The sequence below is a fragment of the Mastomys coucha genome, unplaced genomic scaffold (assembly GCF_008632895.1).
Source record: "Mastomys coucha isolate ucsf_1 unplaced genomic scaffold, UCSF_Mcou_1 pScaffold1, whole genome shotgun sequence".
NCBI lineage: Eukaryota > Metazoa > Chordata > Mammalia > Rodentia > Muridae > Mastomys > Mastomys coucha.
In genome coordinates, this window is record NW_022196891.1 from 32,914,648 (window position 1) to 32,932,256 (window position 17,609).

Sequence of the window (17,609 nt, forward strand, 5' to 3'; positions counted from 1 at the left end):
AGTGGGTGCTCTCAGGCTGGACCTCTGGAAGGGTCTCTCTGGCCCCTGGAAGGAAATTCTGAATAAGGAGACAAAGTGTTCTTGCTCTATCCATGGGCTTCCACCCCTGGGACACATTGACCTGTCACCAGAAACCCAGTGAACACACAAGAGATCAATTCACAGCACAGAATTCAGCTCATAAGTTTTAGCTTCAGTGGGATTTATTTTTTCATTCCCCTCTTTGGTACCACTGACTCCACATATTTTGTCTTTTTGTGAATGGATGGAGACTCAGTTATTAAATGTTGTTTTGTAGAATTGGGAGTCTATGTCGCTTCAGTAGCCTTGTGCTCTTGCTTATTGGAGTCACGAAATAAGAGTTATAGTCACTCCATGAATTTGGGAGGCAAGATCCAGAACCACAGAAGCATTCAATGCCGCTCATTACTCTGTTGCTTATTTTACTACTGTAATTAAAGATTTCTTTATTTTATGTATATTATGTATATGAGTACACGCTGTAGCTGTACAGATAGTTGTGAGCCTTCATCTGGTTGTTGGGAATTGACTTTAGGACCTCTGCTTGCTCCAGTCAACCCCGCTCGCTCCAGTCAACCTGCTCACTCTGGCCCAAAGATTTATTTATTATTATAAGTGAGTACACTATAGCTATCTTCAGACAAACCAGAAGAGGGCATCAGATCTCATTGCGGGTGGTTGTGAGCCACCATGTGGTTGCTGGGATTTCAACTTACGACCTTCAGAAAAGCAGTTGGTGCTCTTATCCGCTGAGCCATCTCACCAGCCCCTTACTACTGTAATTATAGCACAGACAATGCTTACTATGTTCGGGATAATTATAAATTCTCCACAAATTGTCTACCCTATAAGATAGAAGCTATCCCTGATGTTCAGATGAGGATTGTGAGATAGAAGAGGATTGCAGAGCTCGGGCTTGAACCTGGGCAGTGGCGGCAGAAGCTGTGAATGTTACCTCTGCTTTCATTAGCATGTTATGCGGCTTTTCAGAGTGCTTTGGTGATGTATTGTCATTGGTCCACAGTTGCTGCTGTTGACAGTCTGTCTTCTGCGTGATATGGTCAGACAGGCCACCAAGGGGGAAGAGCTCAGACCAGGGGCAGGCAGCAGGTGTCTGGTCACTTTTGACACAAACGATCCAAGCCATTCCCCCAACTGGAAGGGAAAGATACTCATGCCAGCATGGTTATAACAGCAACATCTCCGGAACAATTTCAACCTCCAGAAAAGGAGGGGTGGTTAGTCATATCCACAGAACAAGCTTTCAAACTGACAGTTCTGAAATCTATTTAAAGACAGAAAAAAACATATAGAGTGCTGCACAAAAGAAAAAGCTGAACATTGGGGGCTGGAAAGGTGGCTCAGAGGTTAAGAGTACTGGCTGCTCTAGCAGAAGACCTGGGTTCAATTCCCAGTACCCACATGGCAGCCAACGTCCCTGTGCAACTCTAGTGCCAGGGGATCTGATGCCCAATTCTGACCACCACAGGCAGGAAGCACACACATGGCATATACACATACATGCAGATAAAACCCCATACACACAAAATAATAAAATAAGCCTAAGAAGGAAAGGAGAGAGAGAGAGAGAGAGAAAGAGAGAGAGAGAGAGAGAGAGAGAGAGAGAGAGAGAGAGAGAGAGAGAGAGAGAGAGGGAGCACATTACAGCCACATAACATGTAACCACACCTGAGAAGGTTTGTAAAGATGTACAAATGGGAAAATTCTTGTCATTAGAGCAGAGGGTCTTGAGTTATTTCCCAAATACTACTTTATTTGTAGTAATAATAATTTTAGAGGTGGAGACTTGAGAGGATTGTAGGCAACTGAGTTATGTAAAGAAAAAGGCTGTGTTTAAAGGAAAGAAGAGGGAGGGTTGACCTTGGTCTGGTAAGTTAGTCACATTATGCTGTGACTTCAAGAACCTAGACTCTACAGTAGGGGTCCCCAGCTAGATGGGCCAGCATATTTTAGACCTGTTTGGGCAGGCATGTAGAATGGAGATGGGGAATCTCCACATCACGGAGGGGGCAATCAGGAAAGCTATTATGAATCACCCCTGTCTGTCACATCTCTCTGGGTCAAACCACAACCCCCACACTCCCCTCACCCCACAAATCTCAGGCTGTTCAGGATCTCTAATGAGTAAATTTGTTTTAAGAGTCAGGTGTCGGGGTACACTCCTTATTTATTTATTTAGGTTTTTCGAGACAGGGTTTCTCTGTGTAGCCCTGGCTGTCTTGGAACTCACTCTGTAGACCAGACTGGCTGCAAACTCAAAACTCTGCCTGCCTCTGCCTCCCAAGTGCTGGGATTAAAGGTATGTGCCACCACTGCCTGGCGGGGTACATTCCTAAAACCTGGGTACATTCCTAAAACCTTGGCACATGGGGAGCTGAGGATCCTGAGCTCAGGATCAAACTATGTAAAAAGACTTTAAGAAAAGAAAAGAAATTAAAAATTTTACTTCTAGCAACTTGTCCAGGATTGAATATAGACCGTCTCTCCCCAAACAGGGTCTTACTATTTCAGGCTACTCAGAGTGGTCCTCTGGCCTCATCCTGCCTTTGGGCATAAGTAATTTTGTGTAAGGATGCTTATCCTGAATTATTAGGTTAAATTATATGAGTAAAATCCCAGGGAAGCTGAGGCAGGAGGATCATGAGTTGAAGGACAGCCTGGGCTACATGATAAGTGACTGGACAGCCTGGGCTACACAGAGAAACCCTGTTGTGAGGGGAAAACAAAGACAAAAACAAAAAATGAACTGAGAATAAATGCTCGAGTACTCAGCCTTAGATGGGATGTGTATTTCAACCCTCCTCAGTAAGGATGACAGAACACAAAGGGTGGAGGACATAAGAGCCAGAGGACAGGGAGAGTGCTGGGACCCAAGGTCTTCTGGGCATGACATGGCTGTGGCATACACAAATGGTGACAGCTGTGGTTACCTACCCACGATCCAGTAGTCAGTTAAAGATCCCAGCGTGGAGGGCTAGGGCCTCCAGTGGCTACGCCTCTAACCGAGGAGCTATTGGCAGTTGACAGCTGCTGGAGAAGAGGTGTCACTTATGGGGGCGGGGGTGGGGGAGAAGGGAGGTGGCTGCTGCTAGAGTAGCCTTGCCCCAAGGGAGGCTGCCACACCCACCTGTATAGGGCACCACGTTGGCTCAGTGGGTTATAAAGAGAGGGCATGAGGTTAGGAGACAGATGTGTTGGGGAGGCTCCCCAACCTTACTTAAGGTTTATTTTCATCTTGTGTATATGTGTCTGTGTCTGTGTGTATAATACCACATACATGTGTGTGGGTGTCCACAGAGGCCAGAGGAGGGAACTGGAAAAGCAGGTGTGAGCTGTCTGATGTGGGTACCGGGAACCAAACTGCAAGAGCAGCAAGTAACTCCTCACTGAGGAGACACCGCTCCAGCCCTGAGTGTATTTCTAGATACATGAAAACACACATGCACGTATACAGCACATGTGTAGTTATTTAACTGTAGAAGAGAACTAACACATAGTTCTTCTACATAAGTTGGTACAAATTTATATAGACCATTGTGAGTCTGCTGTGCTCACAGGTATGTGTAGTTTCTGGCTCCAGCTTGGTATTCAGTAGTTAATTGTTAATATAGGTGCCTCTGTGTGTGTGTGTGTGTGTGTGTGTGTGTGTACAGGTGCCTAGGATTATAGTTATGAGGCCCATATTTGGTCTGTAGTTTGTTTTTTTTATGTAACAACATGCTTCACTTTATAGTGTCCTTAAATATAGTTTCAAAACATGCCTTTGAAGTTACAGTGCATTACAATGCAAATTATATATAAATATTATATATATTAAATTATATATATATAATTATACATACACACACACAGGCAATATACATATGTTTGCAATAAGGTGTAGCCAAGGCTTGCCTGGAACTCATCGCGCTCTACCTGGTGTTTCGATTTGTTTTCTCAGCACTTTGAAAAGTAACGATTCTGCGTTAACTACTGCCCACTGCCACCATCCCCCATCAAAGATGAAAGCATCACAAATCAGTGAACATAAACCTAAGTGTTTAGCACAGAGTCCAACAACATGGCCACTTAGCAACACATCAGTAGGTACATCTGTGACGTACCCAGCCTGGGGCTTTGACTATGCTTTCAGCACCAGGCATGAGTTCTGTGCTGGCTCTTCTTGGTTGTCACTTTGACTCCATCTGGCATGAACTATAATCCAGAAGTGGAGGGGGGCACGCCTGTGAGATTTTTTTTTTTTTTTTTTTTTTGGTTTGGTTTGAATGGACAGAATTAGATGGCAGTGCTACAATTATGTGCTGTTTTCCTAAGCACACGTCTCACATGGAGTGATACAAACGTGGACTCTTTCTGATCTTGAAGAAATAATGGAAAAAGAGGGAAACTCTCCCCGCTTTGCTCTCTCCCTCACAGTCATTAGCGGCTACTAGTCTGACCAGCCATTGCCTCAGTTGCTGAGTCTGAGGGTGAGGTGGGGCGGTGAGTCGTTTTCTGTAGGCTTCTTAGTGGAGGGAGAACAGACACAGACCTGATAAGAACCCCACAAGTGAACTGACTTCCTAGTGCCCAGGGTCCCCTCAGTGGGGAGAGGAGCTGAGTCAAATCACACACCACCAGCATACAACCGGGCTCTGCCAGCCTTCTGAACTCCCCAGATCACTCATCAGTCTGGGCCCTGGTTCCCACACTGTGCCCTGAGAACAGACCAGTGAGGTCGAGGGAAGTGAGGAGAAAGGTCAGAATTAGTCACAAGAGGTGAAGGGCCACATGCCAGCCTTTGCCTGGAGGTGGAGTTTCCCTCTCTTCTCTTCCCCACCCCATCCCACCCCCAAGCCTGGCTTTCTTACCTGCTAGGTATAAGGGCTCTATTGCTGAGTTAGAGCTGCAGGCCAGATGTTGACCTTTTCAATCCCAGGGCAACCCCCGCAGGTCTCTCCACAGTAAAAAGATCAGGGCCTGAAGCATGCTAACCTCAAGGATGAGCTCTTGGGACACATCTGTCTGAAATACCACCACTCACAAAGTACTTTCAAGAACATCATTTCCTTTGATCTGCGATACAGTGGAGCAGATATGATCAGCCCCAGCTTCAGCTCAGATGCCTGGGTGAGGGACCCAGCGACAGGCAACTGAACGTGACTGGGGGTGGGGGGGTGGGGAACAGGTCCTGCTCTAGTTTCAGCTTCCTTGTATTGGGCGCATCGATATATTGCTAATGGCCCTTGAAATTCTTATAAACATTTTCCAGGAGGAACGCAGAGGAAAGGTGTTGTAATTCTCTTATTCTAATATGATCATTGTTTGCATTGTTTCCTTTTCTTCTAGCCTCTCTCTGTGGCCTTTAATAAAGTGTCACTATTATTGTACATAGAATGCAGTGCCCTTTATTTCACCCTTCACAGAGTCTTGCGTGACGACACAGTCCTTGTAGTAGTTCATGAAGCAGATGTTAACCGTGTGGAGATGCTGCTCTGGACACTGAGGACACCGCATACAAGCAAATAACAAAATTCCCCGGAATTGTGGAGTGCATATTCTGATGAGAGAGATAAATAAGCAAATAAGTAAAATAGCTGCTATTCTATTAGTGAACAGCAGGAGAAAAGAGCTTACCTTTTGTGCCTAAACTGTGAGGGATAAGAAAAAACAAAAGATAGTGTTGATCCAAAGGAGACTGTGCTGGCTAATTTTATAGCAACTTGATATAAGCTACAGTCATTTAGGACAAAAAAAATTTTTTTTAAAGATTTATTTACTATATGAGAGTACACTGTTACTCTCTTCAGACACACAAGAAGATGGCATCAGATCCTATTAGAGATGGTTGTTGAGCCACCCTGTGGTTGATGGAAATTGAACTCAGGACCTATGGAAGAGCAGTCATTGCTCTTAGAAACTGGGGGTGGGGGGCATTTCTCCAGTCCCAAATAAAAGAATCTTAAATAAGAAAATACCCCCCCACACACACCAAATTGACCTGTCTGAAAGCCTGTGGGGGTATTTTCTTAATTAGTGGTGATGTTGCAGGGCACAGTCCATCATAGGTGGTGATGGCTCTGGGCAGGTGGTTCTGAATAGTAATTAGCCTGAGCAAGACAGGAGGGCCAAACCAGTGAGCAGCACTCCTCCGTGACCTGTGCATCAGCTCCGGCCCTGACTCCCCTCAGTGATGGACTGTGATGTGGAACTGTAAGCTGATATAAACCCTTTCCTCCCCAGGCTAGCTTTGGTCAGCGTTCTGTCATAGCGATAAAAGCCTAACGAAGAGGCATGTATGTTTCCCTTCAACAGAACCAGTGCTGACAAGTTTATATCCTTCGAATCAAAGCATGAGGAGATTATTTTAACTTCTGAAATTTTACTTTCCTCCTCTTGGAAATTACCATCATCATTTCCTGATTTCTCTTTGAATGCCATTTAATTTTGCATTTTAGTTTATCGTAGTCATGAAACCATCGCATTGCGTTTGGACAGTTAGGGGTTTTCCTTCTAGGTTGAACTCTTTAAAAGCTTCTCTTTTTCACCAGCCCAACTTCTGTTGTTTAGGATTGTTGAGTTAGGAGGAAGTAGCAGTAAGAGATTATAAGGTAAAGGAGTGTGGGCAGTGGAGGGCATGGGCCGTGCACATCTTTAAAGTTCTTGATGACTACAACCAACTGCTTGCTAAAAGATTTTAGATCGCTCTTCCTTCTCAACCCATTCTTAGCTCTGGCATCCATGCTTCATCTCCCTCCCTCACCAGGAAGTGGGAGCTCATCCTCCACAGAGTGAGGGACAATTTCCAAGGAGCACACCAGAGCCCAATTGAGTGCCACACGCCAAGAGAGGGAGCTGTCCTTCACACTGTGCATAGCTCTATGTGGTGTGTGTGTGTGTGTGTGTGTGTGTGTGTGTGTGTGAAAATGTCAGTTTCAGTAAGCGCTGCAGGAGGGGACATGAAAACTTCCCATGGGCTAGGGAAGCTGTCTGTCTGTCTATCTCTGTCTGTCTTCCGGGAGCTCAGCTGAGAACCTGGAGATGAACTTGGAGGGGAGCTCTGTCCTAGCAGCCTAGAGCAACACCAGCTCTGTAAGCTTTGGTCTTGCCACACATACATTGATGAAGATCAGCATTCCGGTCCTGGAAGGCACGAGCCATCACCCCAGGCAGCAGTGGTAAAGAAAGGAAGGACTGGGCTGGAGAGATGGCTCATCAGTTGAGAGCACTGACTGCTCTTCCAGAGGTCCTGAGTTCAATTCCCAGCAAACTACATGGTGGCTCACAACCATCTGTAATGGGATCTGATGCCCTCTTCTAGTGTGTCTGAAGACTGACAGTGTACTCATATACATAAAATAAATAAACAAATCTTCAGGGGGAAAAAAAGAATCCTTTTCAAAAAAAAAAAAAAAAAAAAAAAAAAAAAAGGAAGGACTAGGATATGGATGGGCTCTTGGACTTGAAAGCTCCTAAGGTAGATCTTGCTGGCCCAGGTGACCCATGGGCTGCAAGCCTTATTGCTCCCAGGTCATATATGGGGACACGCAGAGATGTTCTTTTTGACAAGAGCAGCTACAAGATGGGGTCAAGATGCTAAGTACACTCCAACCAGTGGTCTCAAATGCTATGGAGAATGCAGTGGTGCTAGATGAGGAGATTAAGCCCAAGAGAATGCCCACTTTCGGACCTAGCCTAGCACTGAACATCAGTCTGCGCTGCTAACTCCACGGTCCACAATCTGGCTGGGACTTGGTTGTCAGGCCGATCAGGGAATTCCTTTCCCTCACTGATCGAAATGTCTGTAGGCCAAATCCTCTCAAATAAAAACATACTGTCTAAGCCTTCCGGAAGCCTCAAAGGCTAAACCAGAGTCTGAAACGGTTAATTCTAAACATTTGTACTGGAAAAGCTCCCAGAACCTGGGGCGGGGGCGGGGAGTGGAAGGAGCCTGGACCACATTTAAAAATCAAAATTACACATCTCTTCTTTGAAATGACACCTGGCAGGCAGATGCTGTACATCTTCCTCATTTTTTCCTTTCATCTTGCCACTCTCTCGACGTGCGATGTCCTTTCAGAGAATGAGACGAAGTCATCCTCTGCCCTCCTGAGAGTACCACACTCACAGGTGCAACTGGCACTCACATCACCCTGAACTCCTGAGCACAGTTTGGTCTGACTGTGTGTGACACACCCTTTTGACACCCATCTCGGTCTCGATGTTCAAGTCAAGACACGGTTGCCAACTAGGGCCAACAAAAGTGTTTATTGAAATGTGTGCTCACAGAAGAACCTGGGGTCCCTGGCTGAGTGAGAGAGAATTTGAACACCTAAGGAAAATTTTCAGATCCCAGCATTCAGAAGGAAGGCCAGAACTTCTTTCGGGGCGAGTCCCACAGGCGTCTCTAGAGGGGAGAAGGGTCGCCACATCAAGGTGAGGCAACAGGTGGGAAGGACGAAATTGAGAGGCTCACACTAGGGTTGGTTTCCATGTCTTTCGTGAGCCTTTGAAAACGAAAATCTGAATTGGGGATGAGGAACAATACAGACAACATAGTGATGATGAGAGAGAAGGAGGAGAAGGGGGAGAGGGAGGAGGAGAGGGAGAGTGAGGGGAAGGCGGAAGGGAAGGGGGAGGGGGAGAGGGAGAGTGAGGGGAAGACGGAAGGGGAGGGGGAGGGGGAAAGGGAGAAAGGGGGAGAGGGAAGGGAAGACGGAGGGGGAGGGGGAGAGGGAGAGGTGTTTGAGGTTGTGTTGCTAAAGGGCTGACAAGGAGAAGGCCAAAGGACAAAGGACAAAGGACAAAGGCTTTTGCAGGGGCAAGAATATTCAGGGACAAGAAGGATCTTTGAGAGTTTGGTTTGGATGTTTGGGCTGAATTACACAGATGAAGCAGAGAACGGAACCCACTTCTCTCCCATCTACTAGGTGAACCTGTTTCTCCCGGTAGGTGTCTACAGCCTTTCTTGCCCTGGAGAAAAATTAAGAAAAAAACCCATCCTTCCCCGTTGGTTTGAGAGTACAGCCAGCCTCAGCAGCCAGCTCTGAGAAAGCCGATGGGCAAGTCCCCGGGCGCATCTCCAAGCACATGGTTCCTCTCTTTGAAGCTCCGTTCCACCTGCGCCATCCCGGGGAGGCTACCAAGCGGCCGAGGCAGAGTTCGCCTTTGGGGACCGGCCCCAGAACACCGAGCTGTAGTCCCTAGAGAGCGACGAGGCCGAGCTGATCCTGCGCACCTGGCGCCCGGCGCGCGTGCACAGCCCGAACCTGGCCCGGGCGCGGAACGAGCGGTCCAGCAGGAGGTAGATGACCGGGTTCGCACTGCTGTTGACGAAAGCCAGGCAGGTGGCGACAGCCAGACCCCAGCGCAGCGCCAGCAGCAGGGAGCAGGGCAGCGGCAGCGCCTGGAGCCGCGCCAGGTGGAAGAGGGAACGCAGGACGCCGAAGGGCAGCCAGCAGCCCACGAAAACGCTCTCCACGGTGAAGATGATGCGCAGCGAGTTGCTCCGGGCCCTACCGAAGCGCGGCAGGCGGCGCGACACGCGCCAGTAGCAGGTCAGGGTGATAGCCAGAGGCAGCGCGAAGGTCAGCAGCAGCAGCAGCAGCCCGACACCCTGGAGCGCATCCCAGGGCTCCTCGGCGCACTGGCTGCCCGCGCCGTCCAGGCTGGGCTGCAGCCCCCGGTAGAGCAAGGCGGGCAAACCGGCCAGGAACGCCGCAGCCCAGGCGGCGCCGCACGCGGCTCGCACGCAGCGCGCGCTCCGCAGCGGGCGCGCGCTCAGCGGCCGGCCCACGGCCAGGTAGCGGTCCACGCTCAGACCCGCCAGCAGCAGCGCGCCCGCGCAGCGCGTGACCGCCAGCGCGAAGCTGCTGGCTTTGCACAGGCCGTCGCCGAAGGGCCAGAGGCCACCGCGCGCCTCCGCCGCGGCCCACAGCGGCAGCGTGAGCACGAAGCCCAGGTCGGCGGCCGCCAAGTGCAGCACGAAGGTGTCCACCAGCCGCCGCGGCCCGCGCCGCTGGCTCAGCAGCCACACCACGAAGGCGTTGCCCGGCAGGCCCACGGCGAAGGCCGCCAGGTAGAGCGCTGGGATGATGGCGTGGCCGTAAGGCAGGTTCCAGGCAGGGCACAGCTCCATTTGATCCAGGGAGCCCGAGCCCGAATAGTCCCAGGACATCGTGCCCCAGCTGGGACTCCAGGGCTCCGTGGACAGCATGGCCGGGGTCACCGGGCCCGGGTGCACCCTGGCGCAGCGCGGTTCTCTCTGAGCAGGAGGGGGTTTGCTTTTCACAGCCGGTGCCCAGCACCACCCTTCCGGCCACCCCAGGCCGAAGTTATAGGGTGAGCAGGAAGGTGGAGGGTGAGAAGAGTGTGGGGCTGGGAGGGGCAGGCTTCTGTGGTGGAAATGGTGGCCTCCAAGTTGGGGCTGGCCCAAAGGGAAAGGCAGAGGGAGCTTTCACACCTTGGTATTGTGAGATGTCCTTAGGGCTGAGAGACTTGTGGCCACTCAGAGTTGGTGGCCCATCATTTCTGGGTGCTTGGCCTAGTATCTGGGGGGAAGTGAGTGGGAATCTGATATCGGGTGCAAGTAGCAGTGGGTGCCTTAGAGCCCTAACCTGTTCTCCATTCTCACCCAGCATTTTCTGTTCTAGTTTTTAGAGGGGAGGAGACAGACCAGGCATGAGGGCGTCTAAAGGAGAACAAGGCCTTGCCTTCCTTCTTTTTTTTTTTTTTTTTTTTTTGGTTTTTCAAGACAGGGTTTCTCTGTTTAGCCCTGGCTGTCCTGGAACTCACTCTGTAGACCAGGCTGGCCTCGAACTTAGAAATCCACCTGCCTCTGCCTCCCAAGTGCTGGGATTAAAGGCGTGTGCAGCCACCACCGCCGGGCTCTTGGCTTCCTTCTTTAACCTGCTCTCCCACGTAGCACGCAAGGGGGGTCTGAAGTTTGAGGGAGCTTCCCTTGGTTCCTGATCAAGAATTGGCACCAGAGTTCTTAGACTAGTTAGCCTCCTGGGATGAAGGACTGGTTGTGTCACCTCGAGTGCCACTTCTGTCCTGGTGCAGGCCTCATGGAGCCGTGTGTGGAAGGGGTCTAAGCTAGAGAGGAAAGGTGTAGTCAGGTTGCCCTGCTAGAAAGGGCCAGGCCAGCTGGGCAGTGGTGGAGCACGCCTTTAATCCTATCGCTTTGGAGGCAGAGGCAGGTGGATTTCTGAGTTTGAGGCCAGCCTGGTCTACAGAGTGAGTTCCAGGACAGCCAGGGCTATATAGAGAAACCCTGTCTGAAAAAAACAACAACAACAAAACAAACAAACAACAACAACAACAAAAAAGGGCCAGGCCCCTTGGCTAACCCTTCTCCTCCTTCCCCATACTTCAAAATCTTGCTGGTAAGTCAAACAGAGGCATAACCTGTATACAAAAGATGACTCAAAAGGCCTCTAACAATCCAACAGATTTGCTCTGCTAAATCATGAAACTGGAGCTCTGGGAGTTTTTGTAAATTGAGGGGAAGGAAAAGGCTTGTGGATAAGAGGGTGCAGAATGTCTGAGCTTGCACGGAATGGCAAGACAGAGGCGGGGGGATGAGGGTGAGTGAAGCGAAACTTGCTGTCTCCTCTCAAAGCTATACTATGTTGTCAACACCACCACTCCCTGATAGGCTGTGCTAATAAACTAATGCTAACGGTGGGTGGTGTGCCTTCCCACAGTCAATCCCATTGTCGCCAAGAGTGAAGGATTGGTGCATTGAGCAAGCTGGCATTGGAAATCCCAGGGGGGACTGTCAGCTTTGTTCGTTCCCATTCCACTCGTGGTGACCTCTCCATGCAGCAGGCACTGGTTTACTTTGCATTGCAAGAAATGCATTCTTGACCTCAGATCCTTTACTGAGGAGGGGAGAGACACAGGCTGTGTGTGTGTGACGACGGCCATCGTGCCATCAAAGTGTGGTACAGGTTTGAAACAAATTCTACTTAGAGCATAGAAAGAGGAGCCATACATCCTGTGGGAAAAGACCTGCAGTGGGGGCAGGCAATAGTTCAGGTCGGGTCTAGGGAGGAGTTAAAGGCCAAAAGGAATGGCAGAGCAGAGAGGATGAGCCAGCCCAGGAGGGGGTAAAAAAAAGCAAATATACTGAGACACGCAGGAAGACACTGGCAGGCCATGGCCTGATCCTGAAGGCTTTGGGCACCAGTCTAATTTGAAGAGGTTCTGGTAGGTTGTCGAGGGGAAGGCGCAAGCCACAGGGACTCCACAGGAGGCTGTTGTATTTGTGAATGAAATCACGGTGGTGGTTATTACTTTACTTTACAGGGGGGTAAGATCTCACACTCATTAGGCAAGAGCTCTGCCACTGGGTGACTAGTTATTGGCAGTAGGGACAGAAAAGGGAGGATGTGTCAAGAGACACAGCATGGGTCTCCACACAGAGAGGACTGGAGGGAGATCTGGATGTTTCTTCTTTGGAACAGTGCCGCAGCTGTCTCTGTAATTAAGGGGCCAGAGCACAGAAGGGCAGCTATGTGTGTGCCCAGGTTGACTGACTGAGTCATAGGATGGTGCAGCACTCATGATCCAAACCTAGACAAGTCTGAGGGTGAAAGAGGCATTGTCAGTAAGCAGTACTGTTCTGGGTGCCATAGGGTCCCTCCTGATTTTCCTTTTTTATATGGAGCCACCCAGCAGGAAATAGGAAGATGGGATAGAGGGCTAGATGTTTTCCAATTTCTGTCCACATCCAGTTTTCATAGAGTAGGGGTTTTAAGCTAGAGAGGGAGGGTGTAGCCAGATTGCCTTTCTGTGAGGGGAAAGGGTCTCTTAATCTTTCTCACCTGACTCCATCCTGCAAAACCTACCCATCAAGTCAACCATGTAGGGACTGGGGTTCTTGTCTAGTCTGTTCCTGCCAAGAGGTTTTCTTTCCTTGGGCTGCTGAGATGACTCAGTAGGTAAAGGGGCTTGTCATTAAGCCTGAGGACCTGAGTTCAAGCCCCTCTAGTAGAACGAACCTACCTCTCCAAGCTGTCTTCTGATCACACTGGTGCCATAACACACAGGCCTGCCCACACACGCGTGCCCCCCCCCCCATGTATACACTCATGCACACACACACTAAAAAGGCATTTTTTTTTTAAAGATTTACTTTATTTATGTTTTATGTGTATGAGTACACTGTAGCTGTACAGATGGTTGTGAGCTATCCTGTGTGTGGTTGCTAGGAATTGAACTCAGGACCTCTGCTGGCCCTACTCGCTCTGGCGTAATTCACTGTAGCTGTCTTCAAACGCACCAGAAGAGGGCATCAGATCTAATTACGGGTGGTTGTGAGCCACCATGTGGTTGTTGGGATCCGAACTCATGACCTTTGGAAGAGCAGTCAGTGCTCTTACCTGCTGAGCCATCTCGCCAGCCCAAGAGTTAGTTTTGTTTTTGTTTTTATTTAAAGACCATTTCTCATGCCAGTCACAAGCTGGGAAAAGAGGCTGCGGAGTAAACCTATCTAACCTCTTTGTGGGCACCTCAGTTTCTAGTCTTAGGTTTTCTCCTAAAGGTCCTCTACCCAGATGGTGCTGGTGAGCTGCGCCTACCTTCGGGTTAGCCCAAGGGGCTGCTGCAGCCTCCTTCCCTGGAAGACCAGCAGGACAAAGCCCAGACAGTTGAGGCGAGGCTCTGTGCTGCTACATTTTTACCCATAGCACTTGGGTGCATCTCAGGGATCAGAGTGATGAGTGAGTAATCCTGAAAGCTAGTGATGAACAATGGAGACGCCCTGGGGAGAAGGCAGACTGGGGGCAGCTGCCAAGAGGGGAGGGCAGCAGGGGCCAGAGGGGAAGTAGAAGTTGGTTGTTTACTGAAAAACACAGATTCTTGCTTCCTGGCTGTAGTCTCATACCCAAGGGAAATCTGGTTGAGTACATAAGGTGGATTTTCTCTGCCCGGGGGCCCAAACACAGTGACCTTCTCCTGCTTGTCTAGAGAAGAAAGCAGTCCAGAGGCAAGGACAGTGCTCTGAGTGTGGACTCCTGTAGTACCCAGGCTGCTTTGTGAGGAGTGGCCAGCGACTGTCTCTTTACCCCAAGGAGCACTCACCACAGGATTACAAACAAGTTAGCCAACTGATGTACCGTCTTTGCCAACCGCGGTGAAGGCCCCTTTGACTGGTACGCAGAGGCTAAGCAGAAGTGGCCGGCTCTTTTTCCATCCTACTCCTAGAGCCTTCTCTGACACTGTCCCTCACAGCCTCCTTCCTCTGTCCTGGGGGGAGCCACTTGGCCCTGTCCAGGCACTGCATTGTTTTGGAGGAAGAGAGAATAATGTGTACAACCTTTAACCTCAGTTGTTTGGGGAAGTTGATTTTTCTCTCTGCCCCTATGTAGGCTGTATTTAAGGCATCACACTACTATTCATTTTCCTGTACAAATAATAAACATCAAGGAAAGTTTGTCCTTGCCTTTTTCATTACCAGGCCACATAAACATCACTGCAGACACCATACACAATCATACTTAATAGATTGGTGATTTTTTTTTTCATCCAGGGAAGGATGTTTCTGAGAATAAAGTGTCCATACACTCCCATTATTTTTAGATTTCTAGAAAAAAATTATTCAATTTACAATCCAACATCAGCCTCTTCCTCTCCTCCCAGTATTCCCTTATTCCTCCTCCTACTCCACCTTCCCCTTCTCTTTTAAGAAGTCTCCCTCTGTGTGTCAACTCTCCCCATACCAACATCCCCCTACACACACACACACACACACACACACACACACACACACACACACACACACGCTCTCAGTAAGGGATCCACAGGCAGACAACAGACTCAGGGACATCCCCTATTCCAGTTGTTGAGGGACCCACATGAAGACCAAGCTGCTCATCTGCTACATATGTGCAAGGGGCCTGGGTCCAGCCTGTGCTTGTTCTTTGGTGATTCAGGCTCTGGGAACCCGCAAGGGTCCAGGTTAGTTGACTCTGTTGGTCTTCCTGTGGAGTCCCCATCCTCTTTCCTTCTCCCAACTCTTCTGTGAGGTTCCCTGAGCTCTATCTAATGTTTGGATGTTTAAAAAAAATGAATTTCCAAGTAAGTAGATTTTACACTGTTTCAGCCATATTTGTCATAAGAATGTACCTAGTTTGTTGTCTGATGTCCTCAAAAGTCCTAATTTCTGTTTGTTTTGGTTTTTGTTTTTTCGAGACAGTTTCTCTGTATAGCCCTGACTTTCCTGGAACTTGCTCTGTAGACTAGGCTGTCCTTGAACTCACAGAGATCTGCCTGCTTCTGCCTTCTGAGTGCTGTATTAAAGGCGTGTGTGACCAACCAAGCCCAGCTAAGTCGAATTTTTTTATCTTAAATTCTTAATTAAATGCGGACATTTCAGTGGTTTGGGGGCTTTTAATTGGTATAGTTTGTGATATTCAGATAGACATGTCCTTATGTATTATTATGATCACATATATTTATTATCAATTTTCATAAACTAGGATGAATCACGATCACATTTAATTCTGATACTTTTTCCAAACATTTTCTCAGCTATTTTAAAGTTTTTAATCTTACAGTTTTAAACTTGTTGCTGTTGTCATTTTCAGTTTAAAATGTTACTCTTTGATTGTGCATTATGGTTTGAAATGTAAAGTGTCCCTCACGGGCACACATACATACTTGGTCTCTAGCTAGTGACCTTGTCTTGGAGTGCTGTGAACCTTCTGGCCATAGGATTTAGGTACTGGATGTAGAGCCGTAGGGGAAGACCTTGAGGTGTATAGGCCCACCCCACTCCAACCTGTGTGAACTCCGTCACACTCTCTTGGGCTGCACTGGGCTGCACCTTCTCAAACTGTGAGCCCAAAACAAATCCTTTCTCTTTCAGGTTGCCATCAACCATAGCATTTAACACATAAGGTGTGAACACCGAGTTCTACGGCCATTGCCTTTCAAGGCTTATGGGTAAAGAATGACTTTCTGGGGCTGGCGAGATGGCTCAGCGGGTAAGAGCACTGACTGCTCTTCCGAAGGTCCTGAGTTCGGATCCCAGCAACCACATGGTGGCTCACAACCACCCGTAATGAGATCTGACGCCCTCTTCTGGTGTATCTGAAGACAGCTACAGTGAATTACGCCAGAGCGAGCAGGGCCGGCAGAAGTCCTGAGTTCAGTTCCCAGCAGCCACACACGATGGCTCATGGCCATCTGTACAGCTACAGTGTACTCATACACATAAAATAAATAAATAAAAAAAAATGCCTTTCTGTATCATGTGTGCCTGGTGCCCAGAGGGGCCAGGTGTTGGACTCCCTGGAACTAGAGCTACAGGTGGCCATGAGCCTGCTCTCTGGCTTGGTGGTGCCTTCTCGAGGCGCCCTCTCCCCAGCTGTCCTGCCTTCTCGAGGTGCCCTCTCCCCGGCTGTCCTGCTGGGAGTACTACTTCTCCCTTCCAGGAGAGGATCTTCCTTTGCACACAGCAGATGGATTATGTATGGAATCAATAGACACCTCATCCAGAAATCAAGGCTTGACCACAATTCATAGGACCTGGTGTCACTCTGATGACGAATCCCTTAGGGCCAAACGTTAGATGATAAAGAGAAATGGACAGAATGATTGCAACCACCGCTTGTATTCTGCCAAGTCAGGCAGCTGACAGGGAAGTTAAAACAAGGGCGAGTTAAAACAAGCAGAACCCTATCTGGTGTTTCTATACCATTGATGCACCTTGAACTGCGAATGAATCCTCTACCTCTATTGGGGTAGGTCCTTTGTAGGTGTGAGCATGTACTGAGGGGTACAGGGAATCTATAGTAGCCACTCTGGTTCTGCACTGAGATGGCTGGCATACATGTTCGTGAACACACACACACACTCATCACCCTCATATTAAACATCTTAGATATTCAATTATTTTAGATACTTTCAGGTACTAAATGTGGGGTAGCTGGGAATGGACACTGTCTTGAGTCAGAAGCACTGGGCTCTAGCTTAGGGGATGAGTCAATGTGAAAGCCTTGTGGCTTGAAGCTGTATAATTGTTCCAGGGCTAGATCTACCCATATTTCTTTGGTGGCCCTTGGAGGGCACGGGGGGGGGGGGTCGGGGGGGGGAGTCAGGGAGGAGAGTAGGAGCAGAACTGAATAGCTGGGGAGGAATGGAGCTTTCAAGGGAAGTGTTTTTGGCAATGTAAAGACTTAAAAAAAGGTTTAAACAAACAGAAAATGTAAAGACAAACAATAGGGAATCCCTCAATGTAAAAATGCCCCCAGACTTTGTTTGGAAAGGAAGTAACATTTAGTGGCAAGTGTTCTGCCCTCCCACCTACCTGCCTGTCATCACTTCTCAGTGATTTCACATTTTAGTGAAGATTTCTAGCTATTCACAGTAAGCCTCATTAGCAAGGGTGGGAGAGGGCTGACCCTTCCCAGTACTATGATTCTGCTATTCAATGAAACCAATTCTCAAGTCACTTTCAGTTCATAAACAGCCGCTTCTGGCTTCTGGGCAAGGGCTGTAGTCTAGGGGAACTTAACACAGAGAATGGGACTTAGCGTGGCTTCCTCTCAAGCAAGGTACAGGTATTAGAGGTAAGTCAT

The 17,609-nt window shown here is 48.7% G+C and overlaps 1 protein-coding gene across 1 annotated transcript; it reads right to left on the reverse strand.

Moving 5' to 3' along the window:
• Positions 1–8,270: 8,270 nt before the first annotated feature.
• On the reverse strand, positions 8,271–10,534 carry Gpr25 (G protein-coupled receptor 25). Its single transcript, XM_031384027.1, has one exon. It carries the CDS (start codon positions 10,235–10,237, stop codon positions 9,161–9,163), a length of 1,077 nt encoding a protein of 358 aa, XP_031239887.1. The 5' UTR covers positions 10,238–10,534; the 3' UTR covers positions 8,271–9,160.
• Positions 10,535–17,609: the final 7,075 nt, after the last annotated feature.

What these genes read in the sequence shown, in the direction of transcription:
- Gpr25 (XM_031384027.1), bottom strand. Translation starts at nt 10,237, where the DNA reads ATGCTGTCCACGGAGCCCTGGAGTCCCAGCTGGGGCACGATGTCCTGG.